At 37.9% G+C, this 16,863-nt stretch overlaps 1 protein-coding gene across 1 annotated transcript; it reads right to left on the reverse strand.

Moving 5' to 3' along the window:
* Positions 1-205: 205 nt before the first annotated feature.
* Positions 206-13,061, reverse strand: LOC131154975 (uncharacterized). Its single transcript, XM_058107843.1, has 4 exons — positions 12,373-13,061; positions 11,777-11,995; positions 739-764; positions 206-543 (listed from the first exon to the last, which is right to left on the reverse strand). The coding sequence occupies exons 1-4, from the start codon at positions 12,769-12,771 to the stop codon at positions 318-320; spliced, it is 870 nt and encodes a 289-aa protein (XP_057963826.1). The 5' UTR covers positions 12,772-13,061; the 3' UTR covers positions 206-317.
* Between the last annotated feature and the right edge of the window lie 3,802 nt (positions 13,062-16,863).

Here is a 16,863-nt window from a genome sequence, read left to right on the forward strand (position 1 = left end):
GTATTTGAACTAAAACCAAAAATGACAAAACTGGTTTTGGTTTAGTAAAAGCGCATGGTCAGTAGAAATTTCAGAAAATTATTATTTTCAGAAAGTGATCAATAGGCCTTCAGAGCGGCCAAAAATGTTGCAGAATTCATAGGTCATTTTTGTGATTTTTTAAAAATGGTTCTCGAATGAAACAGCAGCAATTCAAGGAAGGATATGGACCACAACAATGATGCCGTATGATTAAAATTGAAAGGGGTAATAATCTACAAATGTACTACCAAAATAGTATAAAATCTACAAAGCTCAATCATGATTTTTCTCTCCCATTACTGTGTATCATCTGAACTTTGTTTTATCTCCGAATCCTTCAATTCGGTGCCCTTTGTGGAATTGTTGTCCCCTGAATTTGAGAAACCAGATTGTTGTTCATCTTCACTTGTAGAAATTCCTAGAATGGATTTAATTACAAGCTGCGTGGCATACAGTAATAAGCCAACAGAATTTATGCCGAAAACAAATGTTGCAAGATAGCACATTCCATTAACAATGGTCCTGCACATGCAGTAAAAGAAAAATGATTACAAAATATTTACAAGAATTAACAATAGTGCATACTGGAACTGTGGAAGGAAGCAAATGAGTTAATAAGCAACCATCTCTACTCCCCAAGCCAAGCCCAAATGTTCAGACAATCGCATAGAAACAAAGCAAAGAGATGAAAAGAAAGGGAAGTGGGCAGGGTACCACCTTATGGTTATTGTTAATTGGCGCACCTGAAAAGGAGGAAAAACAGAATTTGCTTTAGTATTAGACGGCTGGAACATTGCAAGTAAAAAATATATCCCATTTCCAGGATTTTTTTTTTTTATATAAAGCAAGGACACTGCAAGTTATTCAATTATAACATAAGTGACTAGTTTGGTTACAATTTGCTGATTTTCTTTCTTCAGCAAATCTTTTCCCGGTAGAAATACAGATATAGCCTGTGTCCTTTATAATGTGTGCAAGAGGGATGGGGAGGAGGAAGAATGAGAAAGAGAGAATATTCAAGCAAAATCCTATTTTGTAAAGTAGCCATGGATTTTTAACAGAGGATTTATGCATCTCACAGCACACAAATGTCAAAAGAAAAAGGTTTCTAGGGGTATTTCTTTTGAGAGACACTCGTAAGCATTTATATTACCTTTTCTTAGATTTAATATTAAAAAACTCATTTATGTCACATCCAAACATAATGTACAATATCAAAAATCACAGCTGAATACATTGTCTGCATTTTTACGTTTCATTCAAACAAAAATTTCAAAAGTAAAGATAAAAATCAAAATGCTTTTATGCTAGTCTATTTCTAATTACTAAAAATTAGAAGCAAGTCGTGGGATCCATTACACCTCATAGGACCCACAGGTTCCCATCACATTAAGGTCATTCTTGGTCTCTAATAATGTCCTTTGTGTTAGTAGGTAATGTCTGCATTGTTTGAAAGTGGGTGCTCATGTCTAAAGCCACTACACTCTTAAGGTTATGTTTGGTTTGCGGAATGCCTATTCCTAGGAATGGATTAGTTTTAATAAGTTAATTAGAATTAGTTATACAAAAAATTAAGTTGTTACTATAAAACAAATAACAATGTGAAATATTTTATAAGTCCATAATAAGGAATAAACAAGGAATAACTATTTCCAATATGTTGAATGAAATAATTAAGAATATATAAAGAATAACTATTCCTTTGATTACGAGCCGTAAAGGAACTTCATAGATTCAACCAGAGACACTGGCAAATTTAGAATCAAGAAGAACTCATTCCACATGGGGTAAACTTTCTCAGAAGTACTTCACGAGGGTGAATCCATAGATTCTGCAATGATTCAGTTTTTTTCAGTTTCACTAATAAGATTTGAATCAATTTGGTGTAAAAGTGATATGAATAGCATGACTCAAATCATGAATTATAAGATTCTAACAACTATGGACTACATATCTCACATTGCAGTAGGAATCTTGATTTTCTCTCAGTACGCATCTACATCTTAGTTACATCTATATCCAAATGCACAAATAGATGATAAGACCCAGTATTCATTTACAGTTGATAACAAGGTTGATGTATCTGCTAGAACAAAGACAGCAGGTGCCTCAAATGCCAAAATGGCACCTACATACCAAAACTGCCAATTATGGAGTCACTAGAATAATGAGAAACCTTGAAACTTAGAAAGGACATTGATGCAGGAAACAATGGATACCAGATTAACTGACACGATAAACTTAACCAGCGATTAAAAGCAATATCTTTTCAATCAAATTCTAAATAAAGATCTCGTCGGTTTTTATAAAGGCTCTTATACTTAAAAATATATGAAGTTCATTTTCTAACTTGCTCTTGAAGAAGTGTCCTTTAAATTATATCGAATCTTCTACCCAAATTGCTATAGTGGGATATTGTATGGACTGTGGAGGAACATAGTTACCAGTGTATTAAGAAAGAAGCAAGCCCAGAGTTACTCTTTTGTTGAAGCACAAAGATTATGTTTTACGTATTAAAATTTATGTTTTGTGCCCAAGCACAATTGTAAACTAAGAAGCATGGACGTGGGCATTTCAACACAATACCTGTTGGACATGTTGACATATCCAATCTTCAAAATTCAACAGGACACTACAATTTTAAAAACTAATATATATTTTTATAAAAGACTTGTTAATAACACTTTTTTTTTTTAATCCAAATATGGTCCTTCGAAATAGTAGTTAAGCATCAATTTGCATCTTATATTGATAAATATCGTTTGTTTGAATTTCAGACTATTGATTGATGCAAATTTTTTTTAGTAATGTTAATGATGCAAATTACAAATTTGATTAGTTTGGACTATATATATAATCTCACAAATTTTGATAATAATATAACATGAACCCTGAAGTGGATGAGTGGTGTATACATGCTTATATGAATCAAAATGTTGGACAAATAAAAAACCACATATAGAAAAAGTAAAAGTTTCCAAATGCAAATACTAAGGTGGACGAGTGGTATAACATTAAAAGATAAATTAAGGAACAAATATATTTGCGATAAGTAAGGCATATCACCAATAGAAGACAAGATAAGGAATGAACAGCCTAGATGGTTTGGGTATTTGAAATGTAGGCCAAATAGAGCACTAATGAGAAGGAGTGAACTAGTTACTATTGTGGTAGTAGAAGGGGTAAGGGTAGGCTTAAAATAACATGGAATGGGATAGTGAGGAAGGATTTAATAGCCCTTAACATGTCCGAGCTAGTGAGGATGAGTGAACTAGTTACTGTTGTGGTAGTAGAAGGGGTAAAGGTAGACTTAAAATAACATTAAATGAATTAGTGAAAAAGGATTTAATAGCTCTTAACGTGTCCGAGGATAATACCCTTGATCATGTGAATTGATGAAAAATGATTCATGTTGCTGACTTTCTTGTTATTGTATAACATGACCCCTAATATTTTTATTACTTTTATTATACAATATCAATGTGTCATATAGGTGTTGTACACTCGGGCACTGCATATTGGCCAGTCCAACATGTCTTAAGAAATAAAACTAATTCTAACACGTTTGAGAAGTGTTTGACGCATGTAGAACTGTGTCTGAGGAGTATCGGCATCTAACAGCCTGTTGCGCAAAGATTACCAATGCGCAGCGAAAACACAAATCAAATCGAATTGTGCAATGCAACAATCAATGATAAATAATACGGAAACAATCAATCACACACAGATGATAAAGGAAAGCAAACAATCAATGACACAACAATTTACATGATTCGGCAATGTGCCTACGCCCACGGGAGCAAGAGACTGAATTTTTACTATCTTATCAAACAAGGGTTACAATATTGTTTATATGCTAACTCTATGCATACAAAAGGCTTAGAAAGTTCCTAATGTACCCCGGCAGCAATCCCCGAAAATTCTCTGAAATCCCCAATCTATTGATCTTCTCAATTCAAAATTTGTAATCAGCGCCGAACAATACCGTTAACGGTTTCAACAAACTGTCGATGGTTTAATGTTGAGAATAAAGTATGCAGACTGAAACTGTCAACGGTTTCAAGCAAACTATCGACGGTTATCTCCCAAGACCAAACTGTCGACGGTTTCCTCGTTCTACCCAGCTTCCTTGTTCTTGCTTCACCATGCTTTCCCCGTGCATGTATTCCATTCAATATGAGCCACAAACTCCAACAATCTCAACCTTGGCGAATATTCACCCCTTAGGAGAAATACGAAAGCATAACCCGCAGCTCCACCTGGGACAGTAGATTGGGACACCTCCCATCTAACAACTGGAGACGTTGATCAAGTCCAAGCAATGCTTGAACTTGTCTGTTATAACATGCTTTGTCAACATATCAGCTGCATTCTCAGTCGCGTTAACTTTCTCAAGTAGTAGTTCACTAGAAGCAACCAGTTCCCTGATCCTATGAAACTGCACATCTATCTGCTTTGTCCTCGCATGATACACCTGGTTCTTTGTCAAATAAATGGCACTCTGACTATCACACTGTAGCTATACTCCACCTTATTGGATACCCAACTCCTTGACCAATCCTGTAAGCCACAACGCTTCCTTGGCAGCCTCAGTTATTGCCATGTATTCCGATTCAGTAGTAGATAAAGTAACAAGTGACTACACCATGGACCTACAACAAATAGGTTCTCCCACAAGGGTAAATACGTACTTTGTGGTAGATCTCCCATCGTCCAAGTCCCCTCCGTAGTCAACATCGACATAACCTACCACTAAAGGATCACTCTGTTGTCTGCTGAACATAATGTCGTAGTCTGTTGTACCCCTCAAGTATTTGAAAATCCACTTGACTGCATCCCAATGGTATCGACCTGGATTCGAAAAGAACTTACTCACCACGATGACAACTTGTGCCAGGTTTGGCCTTATACATATCATGACATACATCAGACACCCCACTGCACTGACATAGGGGACCTTGGACATGTCACAAATGTCATCATCCGTCTTTGGGCACTGGGCGGTAGACAACCTAAAATGATTCGCTAACGTAGTACTCACCAATTTAGCATTAACCATACTAAACCTCTTCAACACCTTCTCCACATAACTTCCCAGAGATAACCACAATCTCCCTGCAACTCTGTCCCTACGAATCTCCATCCCAAGAATCTTCTCGACTACACCCAGGTCTTTCATGTCAAACTCTTTACTTAACAAAGCCTTCAATTGATTTACCTCAATCATATTCCTTGCAGCAATCATCATGTCATCCACATAAAGGAACAGAAATATGAGTGAACTATCCTTAAGACTTATCGCATAGACGCAGCAATCGTACTCACACCTCCTATAGCCAATTTGGATTATGTAGGAGTCGAAGTGTTTGTACCATTGCCTCAGTGACTGCTTCAGCCCGTAAGGTGATTTCTTCAGCTTACAAACTAAGTGCTCCTATCCAAGTTGACTAAACCCTTCTAACTGTACCATGTAAATCAGCTTCTCCAAATTACCATAGAGAAACATTGTCTTTACGTCCATATGCTCCAACTTCATATCGTAATGCCCCACCAATCCCAACACTACCTTGATGGAAGTGTGTCTGACCATAGGGGAAAAGATCTTATCGTAATCAACTCTTTTCCTCTGTGAGTAACCCTTTGCTACTAACTGCGCCTTGAACTTTTCTCTTTCTTTTTCTAACACAGCGTCTTTTTTTCTATACACCCACTTGCATCCTATCGCCCTCTTCCCTACTAGAAGCTCCACCAAATCCCATATCCTCTTCCACTATAGCGCCCATCCATCTACTTTTCTCCTGGTTGTGCAATGCCTCCTGAAAGATAGTAGGATTCACGCTACTAGTGATAAGTGTATAAGACACCATATCAGCAAATCTGTACCTAGGTGATGGTCTGATAGTGCATTTGGGTCTATCTACGGCTATACTGCAATGTTGCTGGTCTCCCAAGCTAGAACTCCTTGCATTTTGAACAACATCATCTGTACCTTGAATCTCTAACTCCAACTGCACCGCATGCTCATTATTGCTGCAGTTTTCTAGGTCCTATTTCTCTTCTTCTTCCTAAGTACGCCACAACATGACTTTCTCATCGAAAACCACATATCTACTAATCACCACTTTGTTTACCTTCGGATCCCACAACTTGAACCCTTTCTTCTAATACCCTAGAAAGATGCATCGTCTAGACTTTGCCTCCAGCTTTGATCTCTCCTCACTAGGAACATGCACATAGGCTAGACACCCAATTACTCTCAAACTAGAATAGTCTACCTCGATCTCTGTCCACACCTCCTCTGCAATTTTCCCATCTAATGTTGCCCTTAATGATCTGTTCATCAGGAAACACGCCATATTTACTACCTCTGCCCAGAAGTTCTTCGCGAGCCCTGCATTCAACTTGAGACACCGAACCCTTTCAGCTATGGTTCAATTCATCCTTTTTGCCACATTATTTTGTTGTGGTGTCTTGCGTACTATAAAATGTCTCCTTATGCCATGTTGCTCGCACAACTCCATGAACCTCGAATCAGTGTACTCAGTTTCATTGTTTGTCCTAAGACACTTAATTTTCCTTCCAGTCTAGTTTTCCACCTCAACTTTCCACAATTTAAACTTAGCAAACATCTCTAATTTGTGTCACATGAAGTACACCCAAACCTTTCGTGAGTAATCATCAATGAAACTCACGAAGTACATATGCTCTCCTCATGATGCTACTCTCAATGGCCCCCAAACATTCGAATGAATCTAGTCAAGGATTCCCTCCGTCTTGTGCATGGCTGCCATGAACTGTACCCTATTATGTTTCCCAAGCACACAGTACTTGCATGAATCTAGTTTGCATGATTAGACCCCTTCAAAAGATTCTTCTTATGAAGCTCCTTCATTCCACGCTCACCCATATGCCCTAACCGCATATGCCACAAGATAGTACTGTCCGACTCAAACTCTGTAGCTGCAGCTCCACCTACAATTGTAGTACCTAGCATTATATAGATATTCCTTGGCACTTTCTGCCCCTTCATCACGGTTAGAACATCCTTACTCACCTTCATTACCCCACTTTCAGACTTGTAACTAAACTCGTTACAATATAAAGTGTCCAATGAAATCAAATTCTTTCTCAACTCCAGTATATACCTAACATCACATAACGTCATCACCACATCATCATACATTTTGATTCTGATGTCCCCCATTCCGACAATTTTGCATGAAGCATCATTCCCCATCAGAACAGAACCAGAATTTACCAATTTGTAAGTGGTAAACCAGTCTTTGTTGCACATCATATGATAAGAGCACACCGAATCTAAGATCCAAGAATCCGAGAGACCATCTGAACCGGATGAGACCGAAAGCATATCACCATCACTGCTCCCTGAGTCTCCTTCTTCCACTACATTCGCCGAGTTTGATGAACCTTCTTTATTTTCTGCATTCCTCTTCTTCCTCTCAAGGACAATCCGATTTTATGTGCCCCTTTATCTCGCACTTAAAACACCGTACGTCCTCTTCCTGGAATTGGAACGAGCCTTATTGTTACTCAGTCCACCCCTAGAACTTGCTTCTCCCACAATCCTGATTACCTTTCACCACACGCCCTTGACCTTGAGAATTATCATCACTAGCTTTCTTCCTCTGATGAAAACCCAACAAGGCACTCGTGATATCTTCCAACTCTAAAGTTTCTTTTCCCCATGTCAGAGTCGTGACCAGATTATCGTACGTAGGAGACGTAGGTAGGGAATTTAGTAGCATCAACGCCTTGTCTTCGTCCTTGAACTTCACATCTTCAGATCGCTAATGATCTAATTGAATACGTTGATGTGTTGACTCAGATCCAAACATTCTGCCATCTTAAGCCCATACAGTTTTTACTTAAGATACAACTTGTTCGTCAATGACTTGGACATATACTGGCTCTCTAGTTTTAGCCAAACTGCCGTTTTCTTCATCCATGACGTGATACATCACGTTATCGGCAAGACAAAGTTTGATAGTTGCCACAGCCTTCGCTTCCAACTCCTTCCAACTCATGTCGTCCATGCCTTCTGGTTGCCTCCCGTATAATGTCTTCACCATACCTTACTACACCAACAAGTCCTTAACACTCCTCTGCCAAAGTTTGAAATTTCTCGATTCGTCGAGCTTGACAATGTCAAACTTCACAGAAGAAATCCCAGCCATTGTAACCTGGTTCTGATACCAATTTGTTGTGCAAAGATTACCAATGCGTAGTAGAAACACAAATCCAATTGGATCGTGCAATGCAATAATCAACGATGAATAATATGGAAACAATCAATCACACACAGATGATCAAGAAAAGCAAATAATCAATGACACAAGAATTTACATGGTTCAGCAAAGTGCTTACGTCCACAGAAGCAAGCGGCTGAATTTTCGCTACCTTATCAAACAAGGGTTACAATATTGTTTATATGTTAACCCTATATGTACAAAAGGCTTAGAAAGTTCCTAATGTACCCTATAGCAATCCCTGGAGGAAAATCCTCTGAAATCCCCAATCTACTGATCTTCCCAATTCAAAATCCATAATCAGGGCCGAACAATACCATCGACAATTTCAGCAAATTGTCGACGATTAAATGCTGAGCATGAAGTATGCAGACTGAAACCGTCGACGGTTATCTCCTGAGATCAAAACGTCGAACAAACTGTCGATGGTTTCCTCCTACAGCCCAACTTCCTTGTTCTTGCTTCACCATGCTTTCCCCGTGCATGTATTCCACTCAATATAAACCGCACACTCCAACACAGACCTAGTTGAAGTTTCGGAGTTTTAGATATTGTAACCAAACTCGGGGGCTGGCAACACCTTCCAGCAATATAGCCTTGTAGCAGAGTAGATTCAACTAAGTTTTATATTGAAACAAATAATTTTTAGATTTGCAGTACTTTATTTTTTTGGTTGCACTGTTTTCTCTAATTCTCTTCTATTGCATAGTAATATGAAATCCACATGGTATATTGGAGGCTATTGGAGGTCTAACTATTCAAAGTCCCAAACTATTTATCCGCTGTTGCCCAGCATGACATAAAACCAAGAAAAAAACAACTTCAAGAGGGATGTTAATGCAAGAGGATATCAGCACACTAATTAAGAGTACTTGGTTTATCAAGATCGTGGATATATTTTGGCATATTGGTTGGAGAGAAATGTCTGAATTTTTAAAAGGACTGCTTCTCTTAGTTTGGTTTTAGTACAGTGGTTTTTCTTGCATTGTTGTGGGCTTCAGGGAATGGTATCTTTCTGCATTTATCTATGGCAGGTATACAGCGAAATTGGGTTGTGTTGCCCCAGTACAGCTGTTTTGTAATTATTTGAATTAACCATTTTTGTTTTCGTTCTTTTTCTTGTGCTTCTGTGAGGATATATAATCCTCCCTATTTTCTTCTTTTTTTCTTGTTGGAGTCTACTTATTTTCTCTAACAAAGTTCTTCAATTATTAAAGATAAATAAATAAATAAGACTACTGGATGGGAATTAAAATTTGCTACAGGCCAACTCACAACTATGAAAATGGAGTTTAATTGATTCAAGTCTTTGTGAGGCAGGTTATATAAGCAATATGTCATACAAAGAAGCAAATGAATGAAAAGAACATAGCAGCTGCACCAAATGAGAATTGAGGATTCATCAATCATTAAATGTGATCTATTATGACTTTAAAAAAAAAAGTCAGCTTTATTTCTGTAAAATTAAAGCAAGAAAGTATGAGACACAAACACAAGCTACACAATAACAATCATATGCCTCTCCGCTCCACGTGAGTGCACCTAGACTGTAGGTTACCACACTGCCAGAAAAGGTGGCTAGGAGATTGAAGGGTTGGAAGAAGGCATACTTTTCACTTGGGGGCTGTGCCACTCTAGTTGGTGCTTCACTCTCTTAACATCCCAAATTGTTACCCTCTCTTTGTTTAGAATTTCCTTAAAGTAGCCAGATCTTTACAGAGGCAGATGAGCAATTTCCTATGGTCAGGTGTAGCTTTAAGGGGGCTCTGGGCACAGAGAATTTGGTATCCAGAAACATCTCCCTTGTAGACAAGTGGTTTTGGAGGTTCCCTCTAGAAGCTGATTCCCCATGACATAAGGTGATAGAGAGCAAGTACAGCATCCAACGAAACAAGTGGGAGACGAGAGGCAGCGCCACAGCGGCATCATCTCTCATGCATGTCCCTAGAAATTTGTGTCCCGTTTGGCTAGTTAGTTCTTCCTCTCATCTAGTTAAAAGTGGTGGGGAGTCCTCATTGGAGCTTACGGTTCCTCATCTATTTGAGCTTTCATAGCTAGATAGAGCTCCCGTCAGCTCCTTCATTTCTTCTAAGGGGGATTATTCCTCATGGAACTTTCATCTTTTAGGAATCTTAATGAAAAAGAGGTCGATGAGCTCACTCTCCTACTTTCTTTGTTGGATCAACATATTCCTTCCTTTAGAAAAAAGATAGTGTAGGAGGGTGATACATTGGGTATGTTCCCTTCAATCCTTTCTCTCAAACCTTTGAAAATCCCCATCCTCTAACCTTTTCCCTTTGAACCACATTATTTGGAGAGCTAAGGTGCCCATGAAGATTCGGACCTTTGTCCATATTGTGATACTAGAATGGATTAACATGTATGAGACATAGTCCCAGCATACACATCATCTGTTGGAATGCAATGAAATGAATGGTCATCTCTTCATGCATTATAGGGTGGCACTGCAGCTTTGGAATGCCCTTTTTCTAATGAGAGGGAAGAGTGGGTGGCATTGGGAAAGGTGGGGGAGCTGTTATTGGTAAATTTCAGGGGCTTTGAAAAGAATAGAAATGGTAGAGCTCTTTGGAGCGCAGCAATTTGTGCCATTCTTTGGACCTTGTACATTGAGAGGAATGCTAGGATTTTTAGAGGTGGCTCAACATGTTCATGATTATTATGGAATAGAGTGATCTTCCTCACTTCCTTTTGGATGCTCTGTCTTGGTTTTTTGGGGGATTATCATTGTTTGACCTCAAAAGAGATTGGAGGACAGTGCTTTGTAATTAATACTCATATTATTATTATTATTTCTTTGGTGTATTTTTATTTCCGTCCTTTGGATCTTTGGGGAGGACTCCTTGTCTTGAGAGTCATGTCCTCTGTTTTTTGGATATTAATAAAATTGTCTTCTTTTATCCAAAAAATTAAATCCTCAAAGGTAGTATTTGGGAGCATGGATTTCAGACCTTAGATTTGGATTTAGGTGGTAGACAAATTTCAACACACTTTTATATTACATCTTATCCAAATCCAATATAAATCCAAATCCAAGGTCTCTCTAAACATAGGGAAAAGGTAAATCAGTTCAAATTCCCTCTGAGAAGGAAAGCAAAAACATAAACCATAAGAATTGCCACTATGAATATGGAGTAAGCATTTCTTCTGGTCATATTGCCTGAATAAGTAAAATATTTAAATAAGAAGATCCATATCAAATGATCTAATAGACTCAGATTGATTTAGATTTTAGAATACACTCAAAATGGAAGAACATCAACATATAACAAAATGAAAAATCAATTTCAACACAACTGTATTTCATGGACTGAAAACATTCTTTTGATTGCACCCATTTTATGAGCTAGCACATGATAGACCAAAATGTATTGTTCCAGTTGCATACATAATATAAAAATGAACTATAGTGAATGCAGTAAGAAAACAAATTCTGTTCAAACCAAAGAGAAGGCAAAAGAACAACAAACCGATAAATTATCTGACATTGTCTGGCGATTAAGAGATGCTTCCACAGTAGTTGCGAACTTATAAAGGATCAATGTCATTACGCCAGCTGTTAAGCTGCCCAACAATGCTTGAACAGGCGAGGGTGGAGATCTGGCATCCAACGAAGGAGGCCTGATTGTTTTCAAGCTGTCCAGTGCCTCCTCTTTCAATGTTTTCTCCGCTCCCGAAGATCTAAACCTCTAAATTCCCCAAAATACGCGTTTAAATATCTAAATTAAACCACAAAAAAAAAAAAAAAAATGTTCGAACCCAAAAAATGAAGAGTGTATAATAGAGACCATACACAGAAAATACGAAGAATGTATAATTGAGATAATACATAGGGCGATGACTGATATAGCAGTCACCTTTAAAACTTTGAACAGTCCACAACCCAGTTCTCAAAACAAAATTAAAGCATTATAACACATAAAAAATGCAAATTTGTACAAACTAACCTAATTCGCTAAACCCTCCAAAACCCACTTCCCTAAAATCAAAATTAAAGCATAATGACTAACGCCAAGGCAATGTGTAGTTGAGAGTGCGCAGCATAGTACATTAGTGAGTTTCATACCAGTTCCTTAGCACGCTTCGCGCGGCGGCGGAGGGAACGAAAGAGGAAGAAGGAGATGGCGCCTGTGAGGAGAAGGCTGGAGGCGACTTGGATAGGCGAAGGGTTGTCGAAGGGAGCGAAGATGGACGGCGTGGACGGTGGCAGTTCAATGGGTCCATCGGCTGCTTCTGGGGCGCTGGCAGTGGGTTCGGGCACTTGGGCGAGCCATGGTTGGGGTGTGGTGCGGGGAAGGGCTGAGAGAGAATGGAGAGAGGTGGGTCTGTGGAGAAATGTGAGAGGAGTTGGTGAGGAGGAAGAAAGAGTTGGTGGGATTTGGGAAGAGGGGAGAGAGAAGCAGAAGGTCGAGGACAGAAGGTTTTGGCACTGCAACATTGATTTTACAGAGAGATTTGGTTTCATAGCTATTATCTCAGAGCTTCCGTCATCAGCATCCTCCTGCTACTGCTGTTGCCATCAATGTCTTCCTTTCCTCGGCTGGAGTCAAATATCTTCTTCCGGCGCTCCTGCCTGAGCTGCTACTATTTTTTGGGGCCAATAAAATCTTTCATCGAATGGCAGAACAATATCTCCTATCCATTTTCTCAATTTTGGTATGAACCATTGTGATAAAAAATAAATAAATAAAATTATTAATTAAAAAAAAAAAATGCCATCGCAAACTTAGGTATGCTTAATAAATGATTTTGGGTATAACTCCCAGGGTGTGGTTCAGGTGATAGTGCAGGTTGCGGGAGTGTCTCTCACGAGGTTAGGTATTCAAACTCTCCCGGACTCGTTTCCGCCCCTGAACTCCTGAATTTGCACTCCCTTTGGAGTTATGGGGTCAACTTCAAGTGGCGCAAGATTAGTCATATAGACCGTAAAATGGACGCGTGGATACCCGGTGCGTAATCTAAAAAAAAATAAAAAAAATAAAAGATTTTGGGTCGGCCGCAGGGCATGGGTACAGTGGAAAGGCGCGGGCACTCTAGTGGGGGATCATGTGTTCGATCCCCAGTTGACACGCTCAGTTTTGGCGGCCTGGCTATGCTAGGGATCGCTCCTAGCGTGTGTACTGGGATTGGATTTGACCAATGCCTAAACTGTGCGTGGATACAATAAATGCATCCGATTTATCCGACTGGTGAACCAAGGGGAAGGTTGTCGATCCACGAGTTTAGTACAGCATCGGAGAGTCCGAAGAGTGGCTCATCGATAACTGGAGTTCTCATGATAATCCAAAAATAAAATATTTTGAGTTTTGGATTTTTTTTTTTCTTCCTCATTACGGGAACGTGATTGATTTGAACACCCTCTCAAGTCCTATTGTCCTAATTCAATTTAATCTTTAATAAAAATTTCACTCAAATTCTACAAAATTTTTAGAGAATTTCTAAAGAAAAAAATTATTATTTGATTTTTTAATTAAGGCCTCCAAATCACACAACCCGTGCACTTGTAGGGATGTACAAAAAAATATTATTCCAAATGATAAAGTCTTAGGTCATAGTAGGTAGGATTATATGAATTCTTTTTCATAGTTTTTTCATCAATTTATTCAAATGAAAAATAATTTCTTCTAATACCTTAAGAGTTATTAAATTCATTCTCAATAACTCATTTCGAGTTATTTTCAGTTGATTCTTACTCTTTTTTTATATCAGAAACAATAACTAACTCACTTCTTATAAGTGTCCAAATAGATTTACCTTTAAAATTAAGAACAAGATGATGTGCTTATGTATGCTTGATTTGCTTGTAATTTATGACCTTATTTATGGATGTTCAATTTACTTGAAGATTATATTGAACTTTATAAGGTGAAAAGCATAGCTATGGGACATTTATGCTCTGTTTGGAACTCGAAAAATATTAAGGAAAAAGAAAGAAAAATATCAAGTCGTTCACGTTTTCATGTTTGGTTATCGAGAAAGTAAGAAAGAAAATGAAAAATGTACCAAATTCATGAACACAATTTTGATTTTACACATAATTAATATTTAGTTTTTCTTAATTTTTAGTCATATAAAAACATACTTTTATTTTTAATAGAATTTAACATAGAAGGAAAATATAATGAAAAATGAGTTTCCTCCTTATTTTTCCTTGTTTTCCTTTTTCTAGGTAATCTCCTTGATCCAAATGGACCATCAATGTTGTTAATTTGAATTATTCATTTTATTAGTTCATCCTTTTTATTTTTCATTTAGAATTTAAATGTGTCAGTTGATAATTAGAAGTAGAATTTAAGTTTAAATTTATGGAGACATAGTTCTAGAAAAAAAATATAAACATTTATAGATAAGAGACGATCATTTTATGGAAATGTGTTTTATTTTTATTCGAACATCTCGAAGCAAATCTTAAATATATTTTCTTCTTTTTATTCTTTCTACACCATATTCGCATATCTAATAATTTACTATATGAGAACTTAAATTTTGTAAATAAAAATTTGTTACATTGTGTTAAGACCGAAGGAGCCTATGGGTGGACTTGATATACATGGATGAACACCTACCGCCTTGTCGACAAAGGTAATGGCGGACTCGTCGACGAGGGCGGCCGAGTCAAAGGGCTATAAATATCCAAATAGGTTGCTTTGGAGCTAAGTAATCTCAAATATCCTCTCCCTCTCTCTCTAGAACTTATGAATCTCTCTCTCTAGATTTCTTCGTCGTTCGTCACCTAATTCATAAATATGATGTTATTGTGAGGATCAGGGAAGAATTCTCTACATTTCTAGTGGATCGAAATCTCGTTTAGAGCAGTTTCAGGTTTCGGACTAAAATCGAGGTAAGGCTCGGTTTTCCTTTCTGATTTGAAATATGAGTAGTAGTATGAGTTGTAAGCATGTATTGTATTGTGGTTTACAGGTTTTGGAGTTTCGGTTCGTAGTTTTGGAAACCGTAGAGTTTGTAGTGGAATTCGGGTTAAGGTAAGAGGATTCAGTTTATATCAGTTATTTTTTAAATCGGAATCGGTAAACCTATAGGTTACTATTGTATGTATATTTTGGTAACTTATTTGGGGAAATCTATCAGGTAAAATATAGGATTTTCAGGTTACAGTTTTTAGGAAAATTTGGGGATTTCGGGAATCATCTCTACTTTGTTTGGAAAACTGTTTGTTTTATTTAAACTGTATTATTGAGATGACTGTTATCCATATTTGTATAAAAATATATACTTGAATTGGAAAACGATATGATTTGTCGTAAACCAAATAAGTGTGGTATGTATGGTTGTATGTAATTGTTCCAGGTATTTTGTAAAACAGTTATGTGGCGGCTAATTACCGTATGCTGATGAGTATAGAAACATAAGTTTCAAAATGATTCTAGATTTTGTGAAATCGGCTAGTGGCAGCTAATTACCGTATGCCAAAACAGCTATGTAGGGGCTAATTATCGTACGCTGCGCCATGTACCGGTGTTAAAACTGTGGGTGAGAGTGTCCAACTCTATATCCGAGGGTGTGAAATATCACTTGTGTATCCCGGCTAGTCATCGAGGGGTGTGAGCTACACTATATTGGCAATGTAATCGCTGTGAAGCTTCGGGTTTAATGGAGTAGTTGTGTATTAGTGTGAGGTACATTGTATTGGCAACGTAATAGTTGTGAAACTTCAGGTTTCATAGAGTAGTTGCGTATAAGTGTGACGACACTGACCGTATGTTTAGGTATTGTATGTACTTGAATGAATTTGTGAAAATACTAGAACTGTATGGAACTGTATGGAAATGTTTTCGAACTATACCGTATTGTATGGTGTTATGTTTTACGTAAAATAACACTAATATAACCTGCTTTCTTCTTTATTGAGAGGTCTCTCACCCCAAATGTACGTACAAATGCTTTCAGGTCCTTTAGGTAGCCGTAATTAGCATCCTAGCAATCGGAAGTGGGGGTGTCATTAGCTGCTGTTAGTGCCTATTTAGGTACGAGTTTTGTAACCCGGTTGTCGTGATGATTTTTGTAGACACCCGGGGTATGTTTTGTAATTATAGGAATGTATATCCTAGTTTTGTATAGACTCTGGTACGGTACTGTACATGCATAGAAAGATCGTATTCCACTGTGTCTTTGATGAGTATGAATGTGTATGTTTATGTTTTAAGGGCATCCGTGTACCCCACGGGGTCGGACCCTCACTTGGTATTGTATCATGTATGTTTTAATTGATACAGAAACAGGTTAGGTTACTATATTCACACCTGGGACCCATCTGCGGGTTCAAGGCATGACACTTACCACTGACGCCTTACGTGCCTCGGATTGCATTCCGCATGCCTCCAAACCAATCCTACCTCCCACATCTTGACCCTATTCGGATCCATTCGAGACCTAGATGATCCTTATTGGCCTCGGTCACACACTTGGTTCTCCAATTGTCAACACGTCAGGAGAATTAGTTTCACGTCTCAACTTTTTATGATGTCGCTTACCTAGAGTTACAAACGGTCGGCTCTGATACCACTTGTTAGGATCAGAGAAGCTTATAGGTGGACTT

This window comes from Malania oleifera, chromosome 1, assembly GCF_029873635.1.
Source record: "Malania oleifera isolate guangnan ecotype guangnan chromosome 1, ASM2987363v1, whole genome shotgun sequence".
NCBI classification, from domain to species: Eukaryota; Viridiplantae; Streptophyta; class Magnoliopsida; order Santalales; family Ximeniaceae; genus Malania; species Malania oleifera.